Below are 18881 nucleotides of genomic sequence, written 5' to 3'. Positions count from 1 at the left end.
ATCAATCGATCGAGGCTAGATGGCCATTAGGTGAGATACTGCCTGCCCTATCTCAGGAGGGCTGAGATATGCCAAATCCAGCATTTGTGTCCAAATGTTCAAATAATGGGGGAAGGGCGGGGGATGGGGGCGGGGGAGAAGCCCGGGAGAAGCCGGGCTGGGGTGGGTCACTCTCGGGCCCTGGCTAGGAGAAGGGCCTGCTCTGGCCAACAGGGGGTCGCGCCAGTCTGGGAGGGGAGGGGGTCGCTTCAAGGCCCCTCTCCCCGCACCCACCAGGCTGGGACAGTCAAGCTCCGGTGTCCTGAGCTCGGCACGGCTGTCACCCGGCGCGGGGCAGCACTGGTGCTCGTGTCCCGGGCCTGCTGGTGCAGGGGGCGGCGGGCCCTGAGCCGGGGGCCGAGGGCCAGGCACGTAGCGCCCCACCTCCAGGCTGCGTGCCTGCACCCCGACACCGGCTCGGAGGCAGCCCGGGGTGCGAGCAGGATGATGTGATGGGGAGAGGAGACGTGAGACGGCACAGCCGCCTGGGTTAGCAGGGGCGAGGGCAGGGTGGGGCCCAGGTGCGAGCGGCACGGTCAGCGCTGGGCCGGGCACAGCTCCAACTCCCGCGGGCTCTCGGTCCAACAGCTGCTCACGCGCTCACGGGGGACGCAACAGGGCCCGGGCTGACCCCACCTAGACAGCAGCAGTGGGCTGGCAGGTGGCGCCACTGAGGGGAGCCCAGGGCCAGCCCCTAGCGTTGCTCCCCCAGACCCGCTGGGGGCAGCCCTGGAGCCGCCCGGGGGTCCCCAGCAGCGAAGGGCCCGAGCAGCCCAAATCTTCCTGCCCCTGCATTGAACCAATAACCCCGCTGCCAAGAACCGCAGGGGGGCCTCCCGAGCCCGTGAGCACTGTTGGGAGAGCCTTCCCAAGAAAGGAAACTGGTGGTGGATTTACTCAATGGGAGACAATAGCTTCTATGATGATCTTCCCTGGTCAAAGCCGACTGAAGGGGCTAGAGGGGGCGGCGAGAATGAAGCAAGTAGGGGAACAGACGAGAACGGGGCAGTTTACACAGACGCAGCAGGTGGCGTGGAACGCGTGGACGGAGCCAGCACAAGCAGCACTCCTGGCTTGGCGGGCCGGGAGGGGCGCAGCCGGAAGGGTCAGTGGGGTCCTGCAGAAACAGTGTTAGAATCTGTAGAACTCTTTTTTTCTTTCTTTCATTTTTTTGCTTTTTGGGTCACACCCAGCGATGCACAGGGGTTCCTCCTGGCTCTACACTCAGGAATTACTCCTGGCGGGGCTCAGGGGACCCAATGGGATGCCGGGGATTGAACCCGGGTCAGCCGCGTGCAGAGCAAAGGCCCTCCCCACTGTGCTATAGTTCTGGCCCGAGAATCTGTAGAACTCTTGAATGTTTCATATAAATTTGATAGGGAATAAGAGCTAGACGAGAAGATCGGGGGTGGACATGTGGGGGCTACTGTCTGTAAGAGCAGGAACACAGGGGCACCCTCCGGAGCAGGCTTCCCGGGTCCCTGCACAGGGCCGCCCTCCACGGCTTCCAGCCGGCTTGGGTGATTGGGCCACGAGCCAATCACCAGCTCAGGGACTGGCCCGTGTCCACCACTGGCCCCTCCCTCCTCGCCCTCGGTGCCCCCTTGCTCTGCTCTCGGCTGTAGCTCGCTAATCCCTCAGGAACTGAGTCAAGTGTGAGATAAAGGAATGGAGCCTCCAAGCCTGTGTGGCCCCCACGGCCAGGGGCCTGCTGCCTGCTGCCAGAGTGCCGGTCAGGAAGGGGCCCCAGAGTTCTCCAGACTCCTAATGACCCTGGTCTGCGTATTGAACGGTAAACAGCTTGATCCCGGGGCTCATTAATAGATTACTCACCCAGGCATGGACCGTAATATCCTGCTTTGAAAGGGCTTCACGGGCTTTAACAAGGCACTAATATTTGCTGAGTTCCCGGGAGGGGCCGCCATGGGTCAATATTGACTCAGCATCCCCTGTATGCACAGGCTGCGGCCTGGGTCCGAGGGGGGGCGTGGGGCGGGGGCCTGGGGGGCAGCCACAGGCCCGTGGTCGATGGTGTCCAGGCGGAGCCCGTGCCCCTGGACGCTAGCGCTGCCCAACAAGGTGGGCGGAGCCGGTAGACACGCCAGTTCCCAAAAGAAATTGGCAGACCCCTGGGGAAGTCCTGGTGGGCCCCTGGGAAGATGTGGGGGCGGGTGAAGGGAGGGGAGGGAGCCCTGACCCTCCCCACTGGCCCGAGCAGGGTCTGCTGCCCGGCGGGCGGCCACTCTCTTCCAGAGGGCAGCTGCCCTCAGTGGCTCCGGAGCTCACGCCTGGCCAACAGGAGGGGCCGGGGAGGGGCGGGAGGCTGGGACCGAGGGGCCGAGAGCTTGCTGAGGCACCAGCCCACCCGCCTGACGCCCAGAGGCCCCTGAGGTGCGGGCAGTGCAGCCCCTCAGGAGGGGAGACGCCTCCGCGGGCAGAGGCAAGGGCCTGGGAGACCCCAAGCCCCAGCTCTGCCCAGACGCCGGCCGGTCGGCCAGAGGGACTCTGGGGGAGCCCGCAGGGCCGCGGCCGCCTGTCTCGGAGCGTCTCTGTGCAGTGCGGGCTCCCGCGGAGGGACCCTGCTCTCCCCTGCCCCCCCGCTCCCGGCCAAGCTCCCCACCGTCTCTCCGTCCTGGTGCTCCCCGGAGCGCGGGAGGAGCACACTGAGCTTCCCGGCTCGCGTGTGGGGCTGCTCCCGCCACGCCGGGCTGCGCGGTGCCCGGCAGAGCTCTCGGCTCTCAGGCCAAGTCCCCTCCCCCCCTCGGTCTCCTCGGTGCCGCAGGCCCCCGAGACCCAGCCCTTCTCGGGGCCACCGTCCCAGGGAGGCTGGAGATGGCAGCAGGGGCCGCCCCCAGGGCTGCCTCCCGCCCGGACACCCGCCGTGTCACATCGGGACGCTGTGGACACGCCGACCTCCCTCACGACCCCGGCCCTCCCCGCACCCCCGGGGACGTGGCCCGTCACCTCCTCCCCCCGGACCGACCAAAGCCACAGTCGGGTCGAGCAGCTCCCTGGCCTTCCCCTGGGCGTGTGCGGACACGGGCAGGGGCATGGGGACACTCACCTGCTGCCCAGCCCAGGGGTGAGGCTCAAGGGTGAGGTCAGGGGTGTGGGTCAGGGCGAGGTCAGGGGTGAGGTCAAGGGTGAGGCTCAAGGGTGAGGTCTGGGGTGTGGGTCAGAGTGAGTCAGTCAGAGGCTTAGGAGCCAGGGTGAGACTCAGGGGTCAGGGGTGAGGCTCAGGGGTGAGGCTCAGGGGTGAGGCTCAGGAGTGAGGTTCAGGGTCAGAGGTCAGAGTCAGGGTGAGGCTCAGGGGTCAGGGTCAGGGGTCAGGGTCAGGGGTCAGGGTGAGTACTTCAGTATGACATTGAGCTCATCTACAGGTTCATCCTTCAGCAGGTTGCAGGGCTCTGGTGGGCGCCCAGGGGTCCGCACAGAAGGCGGAACTGACCCTCCGGCCCCCTGGCCCCGGGAGCAGCTACCCACCTGTGTTGCTCTCTGCCGCGAGGCCCTTCCAGGCCGGGTCCCACACGCACAGGGGCCAAGGTACACGGCCAGGCCGGGGCCATAAAGCAGGAGAGTTCCGGGACTCGGCGGGTAAACAACAACCCCGGGGTCATGAGGAGGCACCGGAGGCCTCGGCCCTGCCCTGCCCTGCCCGGCCAGGACACGGGCGGCACCTTGGGACCCTGGCCACGCTGGCCGCCACGCTGCACATGCAGGGAATGTGTCTTTGAGTCCTGCAGCCTGCGCCTGCGGCCGTGTCCCTCTGTGCAGTGGCCTCCCTCAACGCCCGGCGGACCCGCGGGTTCGGGAAGGCTGACCGCGTTCCCGTCACCGTCCCACCGAGGCTCTCCTCACTGCTGCTCCCTTTCTCGGCACCCTTCCGCACTCCGCGGGATGCTACCATGGTGACGCCAACCCCAAATCAACGCGTTTGCTCAGGAAGGTGCCGTGGCAGGCGCGAGGCGGCACCCGGGACCCGCGTGCTGGCCGTCAGGCGCGCCCTGGAACCACGTGCTGGGCGTCGGGCCAAGGCCCCCGTGTCACTGTCCTCAGACGCACAGACCTGGGTCTCCTGGGGCCGGCAGGGGCTTCCGGCTGAGCAAGGAGCGGGAAGAGGGGCTGAGACCACAGGGGTTCTCGATTCAAGCCTGGCGCCCCCCGGCCACTCCTGAGCAGAGCCAGAAACAGCCCCCGGGCACCGCCAGGTGTGGCCCAAGTAACCAAAGAAAGAGGCAGGAGCTGGAGGACCCCGAGGTCCAGTGGACGCAGCGAGGCTGGGTTTATCCGCACAGATGACACCTAGCATCAGAGAGTGCGGTGGTAGGTCACACACACGGATCACAGCCATGAGAATGAACAGTTTGAAGCCCGAGCTCTCGGCAGCACCTGTCAGGTGTGCCTGAAGCATTCAGGAACGTCGTCGGTGCTCTCGCGAGGGCAGCAGGGCCCTCCCCCAGCCCTGCCGTCCTAAGGCTCACTTTGGGATCGATCGTAGCGAACTGCAGCACTGCGGCACTTGGGGAAGAAAATTTAAGTTTCTTCCACTAAGCAGCCATAGCAAAGAATAAACCAAAGTCAGAGATTTGGGGTTTGTATTTTTTTTCCCAGCGCCGGGACTCCGGGAATGAAACCCAGGACCTCAGAGCTGTGAGGGCGTGTGTCCTGCTGAGCCCCAGACCCCCGGGACCCTTCGGAAAGTATGGCCTGCACTCGCCCAGGAAGCGACGGGAGAGTCTGCCGAGCCCCAGGGTGAGTGGGGCCAGGGATACAGCCAGCAGGGAAGGCGCTGGCCTCGCACGTGGCTGACCCAGCACCCAGTACGGTCCCCTGAACACCAAGAGCGAGCCCTGAGCACTGGGTCAGGAGCGAGCCCTGGGCACGACCAGGTGTAGCCGCCCCACCACAAAAGAAATAGAGGTCAGGGGGAAAGTCTAATGAAGTCGCTAAGAGGGAGAGAAGCAAACTGAAGGCAGGGAAGGGCAAAGTGCAGAGGCGTAGCTGCTTGGATTCTACGCCCCAGCACCGGGGGTCCCCAGCACCACGTATCCCTGAGCCTGGTCAGTGGGGACCCCAGGGTTCCTGAGCACCGCTTGGGAGCCCCTTCCCACTAACAAAAAAGCAGACATAAATCATACATCGAAATCTCCTTTATTTTATTTTATTTTATTTTATTTTTTGCTTTTTAGGTCACACCTGGCAATGCACAAGGGTTACTCCTGGCTCTGCACTCAGGAATCACCCCTGGCGATGCTCAGGGGACCATATGGGATGCTGGGATTCGAACCCGGGTCGGCCGCGTGCAAGGCAAACGCCCTACCCACTGTGCTATCGCTCCAGCCCCCGAAATCTCCTTTAAAAGACAACGAAGGTTGCACACCACGGAAACAACCAAGAGAGAAAAACGAGGAGAACTCCCTGGATGTACAAAACAGAACCCACAGCGGGAACACAGCCCTGGGAGCAGAAAGCTCCCCTCCTGCCTCACGTCTCGGGCCTGGACGAGACGGACAAGGGGCAGCCTCGGGCTGGGCGGGCTCCGAAGCAGGCCCCAGGCCCCATCCCCATTTTTTGGAAAATCGGTTTCCCCAAGCCCCTCCCGCAGGGACGTAAACTCACCCAGCCCAGCGGAGAGGAGATGCTCACAAGGATGGCTCTGTGGACACAGAAACTGCCACTTGGGAGCTCTCCCGCGCCCTCCACGGTGAGATGGAGACCACTCCCTGGTCCCCTGCAGGGCAGGGAGCAAACAGGGAAATGCCCAGGTCCACACTCAACACAAAAGGTGTCACTCCCAGAGGCACAGAAACCAACCTCGGGACGCAGCAGCTGCTGGCAGATAGACTCCTCGACTGTGAACTAAGCTACGGCCACGTGCAGCCCCGGGAGGGGAAGGGCTTTGTCCCTCGGCCTTTTCCCCTTTGTGGCAGCATGGCAACCGCCACCTTTCAGAGCCAAGTGGACGGAGAGGTAGGAGCTTGCAGTGATGGGGCGCTCAGGGAATCTCACAATGGGGGCGCAGAACCGGCCCTGCTCCCTGCCCAGACGAGACCCTGAGTGACCACCCACGAACAACCCCTCTGCTCCTGAACAGCCATGATCCCGGAGGCACACAAACCAATCTCGGAATGCAGTGGCTGTGGGCAAAAATACCTCTGGACTTAATTACTAAAATACCAGAATCCCTAAACTGGGCGGCCGCTTTCGCGGCCATGCAACATCATATGCTCTTTGTTATCAGCAAGAGAAAACATGTAGTTCTAATGATGTCATTTCAACAGGTCTGATTGTTGGGGGAAAAAAAACCAAGTAATAATAGTGAGTTTCCTGTTGAAAATTGAATGTAATCATAGTAAAGAGAGAGTAAAGTGGAAATCATCTGCCACACAGGCAGAGGGGGAGTAAGAGGGGGTTATGCAGGGGTTCTTGGTGGTGGAACATGTGCACTGGTGAAGGGATGGGTGTTTGAGCATAGTAGGACTGAGACTTGATCTTGAAAGCTTTGTAACTGTTCTCATGGTGATTCGATTAAAAATAGATAGATAGATAGATAGATAGATAGATAGATAGATAGATAGATAGATAGATAGATAGATAGATAAAAGGTGTCACATACTTGGAGGGTCCCCGCCAGGAAACCTCCAGAAGCACCAAGGTGTGACTTCTCAGCACAGCTGGTAGAAGGGGTCCCTCTGTCTAGGAAGCAGCAGGCACTGTCTCTGGCCCCTCCCCTCAGTGACACCCGCACCAAGGGTCAAGGGACCCCCAGGACGAGAGTCCAGGCGGATTGAGGATGCCAGAGACTGTGGCCATGCCTCAGGGTGGACCTGGTGTCCTTCTGTGCTGGCCTTTGGGAGTGCCATTCGGATCTTTGTCCTGATTAGTGTTGGATTTCCTGGGCCCTGTCCAGGGCTGGTTGAGCCGCTGCCCCCATCTCTGTGTCTCTGCTCCCCCGTAACTCCCTCAAACGCCGCCTGCTGCCAATGCTTAGAGAGAGGCATGAAGAGGTGAGTCACGTATCAGGGGAAATGTTTGCACAGCAGAAAATATTTGCACAAGATCTGTCCGATAGGGGCTGTGTGCAGAGGTGGTGATGGGCTGGCCGGGGGTTACAGAGGTGGGACGCCCTTTCAGACGGGGAGAGGGATGCCGGGCAGGCAGGGAGGAGGGGGCAGAGGGTAGAGGCAGGCCCGGGTGCAAGTCCCATGCTGGGCCTCTACTCAGCCAAGTGGGAGAGGAATCAGGGGGGTGGCTCGACCCCGCGGGCCATGGCCCCGAACGAGGACGGGGCACAGCTCAGCGTGGTACCTCCAAGTTCCGGGGCACCAAGAAAGAGGGTCCTCGTAGAGAGCTCCGCGGCCCTGTCCTCATCAGGGCCAGACACCTGCAGTCGTGTCCAGCCCCGCTGCAGACCCCTAAGTTTGTAAATGCCCGGGAGACCCTCCACCACCAGCTCCCATGAGACACGGCTGGCCACTGAGGGACATCGTGCATCTTAGTCACTTAAGAATCCACCCCTGTCTCTCCCAAAACAAAAGCCCAGGCCCAGAAGGTTTCACTGGCGAATTCTTCCAAACATTTAAAGAAAACCTTTAAATGGCAACTTTAAAGTTGCCAGTTCTCCTCAAGCTTTTCCAGGATATTGAAAAAACAGGAACTCTCCCAAACAGTTTCTATGAGGCACACATCTCCCTAATACCAAAAGCAAACAAAGACACCACTAACAAGGAAAACTTACAGGCCAATATCCCTGATGAACACGGATGCGAAGATCCTCAACAAAGTACTAGCAAATAGAATCCAACAACTCATCAAAAAGATCATACACCATGACCAAGTGGGATTCATCCCGGGGGTGCAAGGATGGTTTAACATTCGGAAATCAACTAACATAATCCATCACATCAACAAAAGTAAAAATAAAAACCATTGATCATTTCAATAGATGCAGAGAAAGCATTTGACAAGGTCCAGCATCCATTTATGATGAAAACTCTCACCAAAATGGGTTTAGAAGGAACTTTCCTCTGTACCCTCACGTTGACTCACTAATTAAAAATAAACTATTAAATTAAAAAAAAAGAAAATGGGGACAATGGTGGAGGAAAGGAAGGTGACTGTGGTGGTAGGATTGGCGGTGGAATATTGAATGCCTGGAACAAATCATCATGTACAACTTGGTAAACCACTGTGTTTTAATAAAGTGGGAAAAGTTAACATAAATTTAAAAAAAAAAAAAGAAGGAACTTTCCTCAAGATAGTCAAAGCCATCTATCACAAAGCTACGGCAAGCATCATCCTCAATGGAGAAAAACTAAGGGCCTTTCCTCTAAGATCAGGCACAAGACAAGGATGCCCACTCTCACCACTTCTGTTCAGCATAGTACTGGAAGTACTGGCAATAGCAATTAGGCAAGAAAAAGACATGAAGGGCATCCAGATAGGAAATCAAGCTCTCACTATTCTCAGATGTGCTTGTGTTTCAGTCATACAGTGCTCGAGTGCCCATCCCTCCACCAGTGCCCATTCTCCACCACCAATGATCCCAGCGTGCCTCCCACCCCACGCCCCCTCCCCCCACCCCACCTGCCTCTGTAGCAGGGCATTCCCTTTTCCTCTCTCTCTCCTTTCGGGTGCTGTGGTTTGAACCAAGTTTTTGAATGGCGAGGTCCCAGTGGGCGGCATCACTGCCCGTGCAGAGAGCCGGCCAGTGTTCCTGAGCGCGGTTTTTTTTTTTATTTTTTTATTGAGTCACCATGTGGAAAGTTACAAAGTTTTCAGGTTTGAGTCTCAGTTATACAATGCTCGAACACCCATCCTTCACCAGTGCACATATTCCACCACCAAGAATCACAGTATAGCTCCACCCCGTCCCCCCACGCCCCTAGCCTGCCCCACACTCCTAGCCCCCCCGACATCCCTAGCCCCCCCCAGCCTGTGTAACTGATAAGTTTCATTTTACTTTCACTTTGATTGCATTCAATATTTCAACAAAACTCACTATTATTGTTTGGAGAGTCTCCCCCCTAAAGTCGGACCTGCTGAAAAGGAAGCATTTGATAATTTGTTTTCCATTGCTGAGAATGAAGAGGTATGAGGTCAAGTGACCGCACTTAGCCGCCTCATGGTTTTGGGTTTCTGTATTTTAGTATTTTAGCTGTGGAAGTCGATGTGGAGGTCTCGTTCTGTTCAGCAGGGAGAACCCTTCGTAGGGCAGCCGAATGAACAGACGCAGAGCCCGGAGGAGGGAGAAAAGGCATTTATTCTATGGCAGTTACAGTATTTATACCTCCCTGCTGGGAGGAGGTGGTGCCGGGACCCCCAATAGAAATGCAGCGTGTGGCACGGGATTTAGCTAGTAATAAACAAATGCTGATAGGATAAGATCAGTAAGATTAGGAGTGGCAACCTTTGCTAGGTGTGGCATGGGGTTAGCTAGTGATTAAACAAATAGTGACAGGATAAGATCAGTAAGGTAAAATGGCTCCCTACATTTAGCAACTAAGTCCAGAGAAATATCTGCCAGAAATTGCATCACTGCCAACTTGTACTTCTCAGTTATATTATATTCCACATATGAGTGCAATCTTTCTATGTCTGTCTCTTTCTTTCTGACTCATTTCACTCAACATGATACTTTCCATGTTGATCCATTTATATGCAAATTTCATGACTTCATGTTTTCTGACGGCTACATAGTATTCCTTTGTGTAGATGTATCAGAGTTTCTTTAACCAGTCATCTGTTTTGGGGCACTCTGGTTTTTTCCAGATTCTGGCTATTGTAAACAGTGCTGCAATAAACATAGAAATGCAGATGCCATCTCTACTATACCTTTTGGCCTCTCCGGGATATATTCCCAGGAGTGGTATTGCTGGGTCAAATGGAAGCTCAATTTCTAATTTTTTGAGAATTGTCCATATTGTTTTCCAAAAGGGCTGGACCAGTCGGCATTCCCACCAGCAGTGAAGGAGAGTCCCTTTCTCCCCACATCCAAACCAACACCAGTCGTTTTTGTTTTTTGGGATGTGGGCCAGTCTCTGTGGTGTGAGATGATATCTCATGGTTGTTTTGATCTGCATCTCCCTGATGATTAGTGATGTTGAACATTTTCTCATGTGCCTCTGAGCCATTCGGATTTCTTCTTTGGGAAAATTTCTGTTAATTTCATCACCCAATTTTTTTATCTGGTTGGCAGTTTTCTTCTTGTGGAGTTCAACCAGTGCATTGTATATCCTTGTTATCAACCCTTTATCGGATGGGTACTGCATAAATATCCTTTCCCATTCTGTAGATTGTCTTTGTACTTTGGTCACTGTTTCTCTTGAGGTGCAGAAGCTTCTTAGTTTGAGATAGTCCCATTTATTTATCTCTGTTTTCACTTGCTTGGCCAGTGGCGTGTCAGCTTTGAAGATACCGTTGGCTTCAATGTCGTGGAGGGTTTTGCCAACCTTGTCTTCAATGTACCTTAGGGATTCTGGTCTGATGTTGAGGTCTTTAATCCATTTTGATCTGACTTTTGTACATGGTGATAGGTGGAGGTCTAAGCCCATTTTTTTGCATGTAGCTGTCCAGTTTTGCCAGCAGTTTGTTAAACATGCTTTCCTTGCTGAGCGCGGTTTTATCGGTGTCAGTATCTTGCACTTGGCCTGGATATGAAACTTAAACAACAGCGAAGGTTAACAGGGGTGGCCAACGCTTGGCCGATGGAGAGAAGCCTTTGCCATCGGGGCTGCCACTGTGCCAAGTAATGGAGCCCCGGGTGCTGGGGTGAGACGCAGGCCTTGCCTGGGCCCTTAATTTTAAAAAATCAACATTTTTTTAAATGTAGGCACTGTGGTTCGCCACTTGGTCTATAATACGGTTTCAGGCAACGACATTCCGGCTCCAGTCCTTCCCGGGGGCAACCTCCCCCTCGGCCCCCGGCCCGCCCCTGACAGGCGCGTTTTTAAGTTTAATTTCTGTGGTTTGGCTTTCCTGCCTGCAGCGTGACGGTGCTGTGAGACAGACAGACAGACAGACAGACACACCTCCCCTCTCACATACTACACACACCCCCGTGCCCTGCCCAGGCCCTGCCCCTGCTACCCCTACCGGCCTCTCCTTAGCCCCTCCTGGACATCTCTCCCTTCCCTGTCCTTCGCATTTCTATTACCTCGAGGTACGGGATTTCCCACCTTTTTCAAGTTTTTTTTTAATTTTATAAAGTCACTGTCACTGTCACTGTGGTCCCATTGCTCATCGATTTGCTCGAGTGAGCACCAGTAAGGTCTCCATTGTGAGACTTGTTACTGTTTTTGGCATGTCGAATACACACGGGGAGCTTGCCAGGCTCTGCTGTGAGGATGGGATACTCCTCATAGCTTTCGGGGCTCTCCGAGAGGGGTGGAGGAATCGAACCCGGATGGGCCCCCTGCAAAGCGAACGCCCTACCAGCTATCCTATCACTCCAGCCCATCGAGAATTTTAAAAAAAAAGAGTCTGGAGGCTGGAGCAATAGCACAGCGGGGAGGGCATTTGCCTTGCATGTAGCTGACCCAGATTTGATTCCCAGAATCCCATATGGTCTCCTGAGCACCACCAGCAGTTATTCCTGAGTGCAGAGCCAGGAGTAACCCCTGAGCATCGCCAGGTATGACCCAAAAAGAAAAAAAAAGAGTCAAACAGGAGAGTAGTCCACAATATTTGGTGACATTTACTATTCCAACACCAGTCCCACCACCACGACACCTTCCCACCACCATATTTTGGATGTTTCCATCCTGAACCCCAATCCCTGCCCCAGAGCAGAAACAAAATTATGTATTCCGCATTGTTGGTTATGAAAATCTGCTGAGAAAGACAGAAAAAAAAGTATCCTTAGAGGAAACAGTGTGAGGATTGCTGGATCTCACCCAGGGCCAGGAAGCCCATCCACAAGAGATCACTGACATGTTGTTAAAGGTTGAGGCTTGCCAGGAGGATTGTCCCATAGCTGGAAGACTGCTTCATGAGCGGAGGGGAAAAGGCAGATGGAATAGAGAAGGGATCACTAAGAAAATGATGGCTGGAGGAATCAGTCAGGATGGGAGACGCATGCTGAAAGTAGATAATGGACCAAACACGATGACCTCTCAGTGTCTGTGTTGCAAGCCATAATGCCCAAAAGTAGAGAGAGAGTATGGGGAATATTGTCTGCCATAGAGGCAGGGGGGAGAGTGGGAATGGGGGAGTATACCAGGGATATTGGTGGTGGGGAATGTGCACTGGTGGGGGGATGGGTGTTTGATCATTGTGAGATTGTAACCCAAACATGAAAGCTTGTAACTATCTCACGGTGACTCAATTAAAAAAAAGAAAGTTGAGGCTTGCATGTTTTATCATCATCATCATCATCATCCAGTTGATCGTCAAATGTCTTGAGTGGTCTCAGTAATGGCTCCATTCCTCCTAGCCCTGAGTTTTAGAACCCTCTCTTTACTCGTCCTTTCCAATGGTGCCACATTGGAGGCTCTTTCAGGGTCAGGGGAATGAAACCCAGCTTGTAACTGGTTTTGGCATATGAATACACCATGGGGAGTTTTCGAGAGAGAGGGAGAGAGAGAGTGCGAGCACAGTAGGTAGGACGTTCGCCTTGCATGCAGCTGAACCGGGTTCAATTCCTCCGCCCCTCTCGAAGAGCCCGGCAAGTTACAGACAGTATCTGAACTGCAGATCTGGCAAGCTATCCATGGCTTATTCAATATGCCAAAAACAGTAACAAGTTACACAATGGAGACCTTACTGGTGCCCGCTCGAGCAAATCGATGAGCAAAGGGATGACAGTGATACAGTGTTATATATATATATATATATATATATATATATATTCCCTGTAAGATTGGTTGGCTCCAATTTTGACCTCTGGCAAATGTGGTGCGGTAATCCAGGAGTATGGGTAGAGTATAGGATTTGAAGTATCATGTGGCCACAAATGCGGCCGCATGACCCAGGAATGATGCACTTGCAGGGGAGGCTGGGTTCCCTGCAATGTTATTTTGTGTGTGGGCAACAGACCCAGAGCTGCTCAGGTACCACCTTTGGTAATGCTTGGGGAACACAGGGGTGCTGGGTTTGAACCCGTGCTCTCCCCGCCGTTATTCTATACACTGACCCTCCTCACTGCTCTCTCCCCCCCCCCATTACTCTATACGGTGCAGATGCATGGGAACCCGGTGCCCATCCTTCTGCTTCTGACGTACCCAGCACGGTCTCCTCTGTCCTTCCAAGCAAGTGAGTTGCCTGTGTCTCTCGCTGCTGGGGTTGGAGGAAACCAGAGACTAGGGACTGACATCTAGGCTCTACCTCAGAGGCGAGATGAATGGTTGCTTCCCTCCCGGTCCTTCCAACACTGTCTGAAAGCTCCCACTGGGTTCCGCCACCTGCACATCCCAGAACCGGGACAGCAGACACCGCCCGGGAGGTGCATACCCCCAAATCTGTATCCTCACAGAGTTTCTAGAATGTTCCCACATGGAAGACACATAACACTTCTGAGTCTAGCTCTCTGGCCGGCAGGACTGTGTGCTGAGGGGTCTCCTCGGGGTCAGGCGGTCGTCCCCAGGGGAGGAAGCTGTCCAGGCCTGGCTGTGAGTGCCCGCTGCCCGGCCACAGGGAGGCCGCCTCACGTGCATTCCTGGGTTGTGGTGGGATGAAGAGGCTACAAGCAGGAAGACGGCAAGACCCCCCACCCCGCCCAGGGCCCCCTGCTCCCCTGGCCCATGCTGGCAGCTGTGCCCTGTGCTCTGGGGAGAGGGGCTGGGTGGGAGATGGGGGTCCGCAGGGCTGGCCTGCGGGCATCGGGGGCAGGAACGCAACAGGAGGAAGGAGAAGCCGCCTGCTCTGGTCTGTGGGTCTCCCCTCAGACTCGGTTCACTCAGGGTGACACGCAGGAGACTCAGACCCCAGGACAGGAGAAACGAGATCCATGAGGACAGGCCCATGACTGGAAGGGGGCCACAAGCCAGAGGGGGGGCAGTTAGGACAGAGAAGGGACCACTGTGACAGCGACAGCTGGGAATGATGGCCCTGACAGGAGCTGCTCTGATCGGAGGGAAAGGGACGGACACGATGACCTCTCAGTGCCTACACCACAGGGCCCAGGAGAGAGAGAGGGAGGGGGAGGGAAGGTGAGGGAGGGGGAGGGAGGGAGAGAGAGGGAGGGAGAGGGGAGACGGCAGGCAGGAATCTTGGGGCTTGGAGGGAAAGGGACACTGTATGACTCAATCATGAACAACTCTGTGACTGTGTAACTCATGGGGATTGGTTCTCTCTCTCTCTCTCTCTCTCTCTCTCTCTCTCTCTCTCACACACACACACACACACTCACTCACTCCAGGCCTGGCAGACAGTTGGAGCATGTGGGGGGTGCCAAGTTGGACCCTGTGTTCCGGACCACAGCCCCCAGCCCCCAGTGGAGCCCCGCGTGACCCCGAGCACGGCGGGGTCTTCGTAGCCGCGGGGAGGGCTCTCCTCAGAGCCGCTGGACGCCTTGCACGGCACCAGTCGGGGGGGCCCTTAGGGTCCATCCAACAGCTGTGGGGCCGGCGAGATGGGGGGAGCGTGCTGCCAACCCGGACAATCCGACACTTCGGGCCCCCTGAGCCCGGAGCACCTGCAGACGTGGCCCAAACCCAAAAAGGAACAAAAAAGAGACCCTGAGTGTGGGCTTGTGTGCAGGCGCCGCTGTGCCCACTGGTGTCCCGTGCGGGCACCGGCCGAGGAGAAGCCGCGGAGAAGGGCGTGGGGCTCTGCTGGTCAGAAGGACGCTGTGGCCACCCAGGCTGCTGGCCCGAGGGCGCCCTCCAGTGGCCGGCTGAAGAAGGCGCACCTGTGCCGGGCAGTGTGTGGTCAGCGGGCAGCTGAGGTGGTCACTCTCAGGAGGCTGGCTGAGGTGGAGCCCGTCCTTTCAGGAGCCGGCCTGGGCACATCTGCTGGAGGATGCAAAAAGTAGCATCCCCCACACCCCAACACACACATGTGCACACATGCACACAAACGCACTTACACACACCCACACTCAGGTACACACTCACACGCACACACACTCACACACTCACACACTCACATACACACTCAAACATATGCACGTGCTCTACATCAAGGAATCCACTTTGGGGAGACCTTTTCTCCCTCCTTCCTATTATTGGTCCAAATTCAGACATTAGCATTTTTCCCCATGGGGTGAAGCAAAAGTACCAAAGTACGTGATCACACCTGGAAAAATCAGGCAGTTTTTCCATTTTCTATTTTTGTACATCTTTATATCAATGCAGGGATATATACCATAAATGCACATCAAAATGTTCCATAAACCAGTTTCAGCAGCTTCTTTTGTTTGGTTGGTTGGTTGGTTGTTTTTGGTTTTTTTTTTTTTTGCTTTTTGGGTCACACCTGGATATGCACAGGGGTTACTCCTGGCGTTGCACTCAGGAATTACCCCTGACAGTGCTAGGGGACCATATGGAATGCTGGGATTCGAACCCGGGTCGGCTGCGTGCAAGGCAAACGCCCTCCCCGCTGTGCTATTGCTCCAGCCCCCATTGGTTGGTTGGCTTTGACACACCGGTGGTGCTCAGGGTGAAGGGTGACTCCTGGTTCTGCATTCAGGAATCCCTCCTGGCAGTGCTCAGGGCACCATATGGGGTACCAGGGATCGAACCCAACATCGAACACAATCGAACCTGTGGCAGCGCACGCCCCTACCCATGAGACTCTCTCCAGCCCAGCCTCAGCAGTTTCAGCTCTATAACCATTTAAAAAAGTCTGTTCCATTTTTGTGGACAATGCTAACATTCGGTTTGAGGTTTTTTTTGTTTTGTTTTGTTTTTTTGCTGTTTGGGTCACACCTGGCAATGTACAGGGGTTACTCCTGGCTCTGCACTCAGGAATTACCCCTGGCCGTGCTCAGGGGACCATATGGGATGCTGGGATTTGAACCCGGGTCAGCTGCATGCAAGGCAAACGCCCTACCCGCTGTGCTATCTCTCCAGCCCCCTGGGTTATTTTTTGAAACAAGCAAGTGTCTTGGTGCCGTGCGAATAACGTTTGTAGCATTTTATGACCAGTAGATCCCACTCACTCCCATAATTTTCTGAGTTGCTCCTAAGTAAGTGCTTTTATTTATTTTACTTTTTCAGGCCACCTCTGGTGGTGCTCAGGCAGGCTCCCGGCTCTGCACCCAGGAGTCGCTCCTGGTGGGCTCGGGGAGCCATGGGACGCAAGGATGGGACCCAGCACCCTCCCCGCTGTGTCATACCTCCGGGCCCAAGCAAGCACTCCGCAGGGAGTCTGTGCGTCTGTACACGCACAAAACTCACTTACACGTGAGCAAGACACTGGATGCGAACCACACAGTTGTGCCTGTGCATAAACACATCCAGGCACATGCACGCACACACAGGCACACACACACTTGCATGTGCACACACGCATGCAAACACATGCACACACGCACACACATGCATACACACCCACACTTCCGTGTCACAGAAGCCAAGGCCCAGGAGCAGGTTTTAGGGGTCTCCTTTATTTGAAGACACAGGGTGGAGCTGGTGGGAAGGGCAGGAAGCAGGTCGCAGTCTGGGGGCCGGGAGCACGGAAGCGGGGGGTGGGGGGTGGGCAGGGGGACAGATGGACAGAGGGTGGGTGTCTGGTTCCGTTCCTGTGGCCACGATCTTCTAATTATATATAGCACTCTAGAAATGAAAGACGGTGCCATGGTGAGGGGCTAAGGGCTGCGCCCAGTGGTCCTGGGGACCCCGTCAGGCCCCATCAGTCCCCCCAGGGAGGAAGCTGTGGGGGTGCACAGCGCCCAGCACGTCCCGGAGAACCCGCCAACTTGGGGGCGCTCCGTGCAGGTCAGGGGCAGCACACTCGGAAGTGCCTGCTGGCCTTTGTCTGCAGCTCAGGCTGGGGACACTGATGGGAGGCGGTGACGGGGGGGCAGTGGGCAGGGGGTGCAACGCAAGGGGTGAGGGAGCTGCCACCAGGAGAATGTTCTAGAGCCGCCTCTGATGAGGCCGTTTGCGCGTCAGAGGGCTCTGTCCCGGGGAGGGCTGGGGGTCTCCGGGGCCCGAGGGGATGTGTCCAGCCTCCCTGCCTGGGGCCCCCCGCGGCGAGTCACCTTCCACGGAGATGGGGAAGAAGCACCAGGGCACGTTGGGGACGTCGTCGGAGAAGCAGCACCTCCTGGCCGCGCACTCCTGGAGGCTGATGCCCGGGAAGCCGCAGTCCTGGCGGGCGGACACCTCCATCACGCACTCCTGGAACTCTGCGCCCACGGGGACAGCAGCCCTGTCACCCAGCGCCCCGGGCTGCGGCCCCCGGCCCCACCCCGCTCGGGGCCTCTCCGGGAAGGACTCGAGGACCCGGCCCAGGGCGTGGGGCCAGTCCGTGCACCGCGGTCATCTCGCCCCTCGCTGATCTCCAGGAAGTGGGGGCCGCATCTCAGGAGGGGCTGGTGGGGAGTGGGGTGTCGGCCAAGGAGTGAAATGCACGAAACTCGCACTTCGGAGCAAGCCCGGGGGCTCCGTCTGACGCGGGCCAGGGGGGCCGAGGGACGCCAACCCCCACCCTGCACGCACCACGCCCAACCCGGCCCTTGGACCCCGTCCTGCTGCCAGCCCATCAGCCGCGCCCAGACGGAGATGCAGAGGGGCCCGCTGCGGGGGTCACCCTGGCACTAGCTGACGGGGCGGGGGTGGGCATCACCTTGCGTCGGGAGGGGTCTGAAGCACCAGGGCACGTCGGGGATGGAGTTGTCGAAGCAGCAGCCAGCCGAGGAGCACTGCTCACTGGTGATGCCCGGGAACCCGCAGTTCTCCCGATTCTCCGGGGCCCTCCGAGAGCACTGGCAGGCGGCTGCAGGGGAAGGGGCTCTGTGGGCAGCGGCCAGCCCCTCTCCACGGCGACACCCCCAGCCCCAGGACCCCCTTGGCCCTCGCCTGCTCTGATCCGCCCTCCCCTCGGGTGGCGGGAGTGAGACCCCGGGGGGTGCCCAGGCAGGAGTCCCCGAGCCCCCTGTCACTCACAAGGCTTCTGGGCCCCCGCCGGGGTGCAGAGCCCCAACAGGAGGGCCACCACCAGGAGCCGGGCCGCACGAGCTGCCATGTCGAGTCCTGTGCCAGGGTCACTGCGGCCACCGCCGCCCGCGCCACCTTATAAGCCGCCTTGTTTGCTCTGGCACCAGATAACCTCCCCGGGGTCAGAGGGGCTGCGATAGCTTGTCGGGAGGAGGCGAGGCCGGGCAGGCGCTGGGGCCCTGCTGGGCCGGGCGGGGGCCGCCGTGCCAGGCCGCGCCGTGGAAAGGGGCCATGTGCGTGGGGTGCCACGCCCGGGATGCGAGGCCAGCAGAGCCCTGAGAGCTGGTGCTGATGCAGGGGCCAGCGCCGGGCGGGGCAGAGGGGCCCCTCCTGCCCGGGGGTCTCCGGCGGCTCTAATGAGGCGCCCTGCGGGGCTCAGGGAAGCAGGTCTGGTGGGGGGCAGAGGGGCCCCTCCTGCCGGGGTCTCCGGCGACTCTGATGAGGCACCCTGCAGAACTCAGGGAAACGGGTCTGGGGGGAGCAGAGCAGCTGCAGCTGTGGGGGGCACCTCTGAGCCCCTCGGGGCTCTAAGCCGCACCCAGCACCGCAGCTGCCGCCCGCCCAGGCAGCCCCCAGGAGGGCGGCCGGGAGCCCCCTCGGAGCCTCCTGGGCATCCCGGGGCCTGTGGCCCAGCGTGTCCCCGCTGCCGCCCCTTGGGCCACGAGGGAGCTCGCAGGCTGCGGCTCCTGCACCCGGGGCTGTCTGCGGGCCAGGCCTGTGGGCGGCCCTGTGCCCACCCTG

At 57.6% G+C, this 18881-nt stretch overlaps 1 protein-coding gene across 1 annotated transcript; it reads right to left on the bottom strand.

The window, feature by feature from the left end:
- Positions 1-3378: 3378 nt before the first annotated feature.
- On the bottom strand, positions 3379-18168 carry TFF2 (trefoil factor 2). Its single transcript, XM_004602507.3, has 4 exons — positions 18090-18168; positions 17770-17919; positions 17183-17329; positions 3379-3446 (listed from the first exon to the last, which is right to left on the bottom strand). Exons 1-4 carry the CDS (start codon positions 18166-18168, stop codon positions 3379-3381), a joined length of 444 nt encoding a protein of 147 aa, XP_004602564.3.
- Positions 18169-18881: the final 713 nt, after the last annotated feature.

This window comes from Sorex araneus, chromosome 2, assembly GCF_027595985.1.
Source record: "Sorex araneus isolate mSorAra2 chromosome 2, mSorAra2.pri, whole genome shotgun sequence".
Lineage (NCBI taxonomy): Eukaryota > Metazoa > Chordata > Mammalia > Eulipotyphla > Soricidae > Sorex > Sorex araneus.
This window is presented reverse-complemented; position numbering and strand designations above follow the sequence as displayed.

Coding starts and splice junctions, on each gene's coding strand:
- TFF2 (XM_004602507.3), bottom strand. CDS start 18,168: ATGGCAGCTCGTGCGGCCCGGCTCCTGGTGGTGGCCCTCCTGTTGGGG. Junction 17,920..18,089: donor GGCGGGGGCCCAGAAGCCTT/GTGAGTGACAGG, acceptor CTTCCCCTGCAG/CCGCCTGCCAGTGCTCTCGG. Junction 17,330..17,769: donor CAGACCCCTCCCGACGCAAG/GTGATGCCCACC, acceptor CCGTGGGCGCAG/AGTTCCAGGAGTGCGTGATG.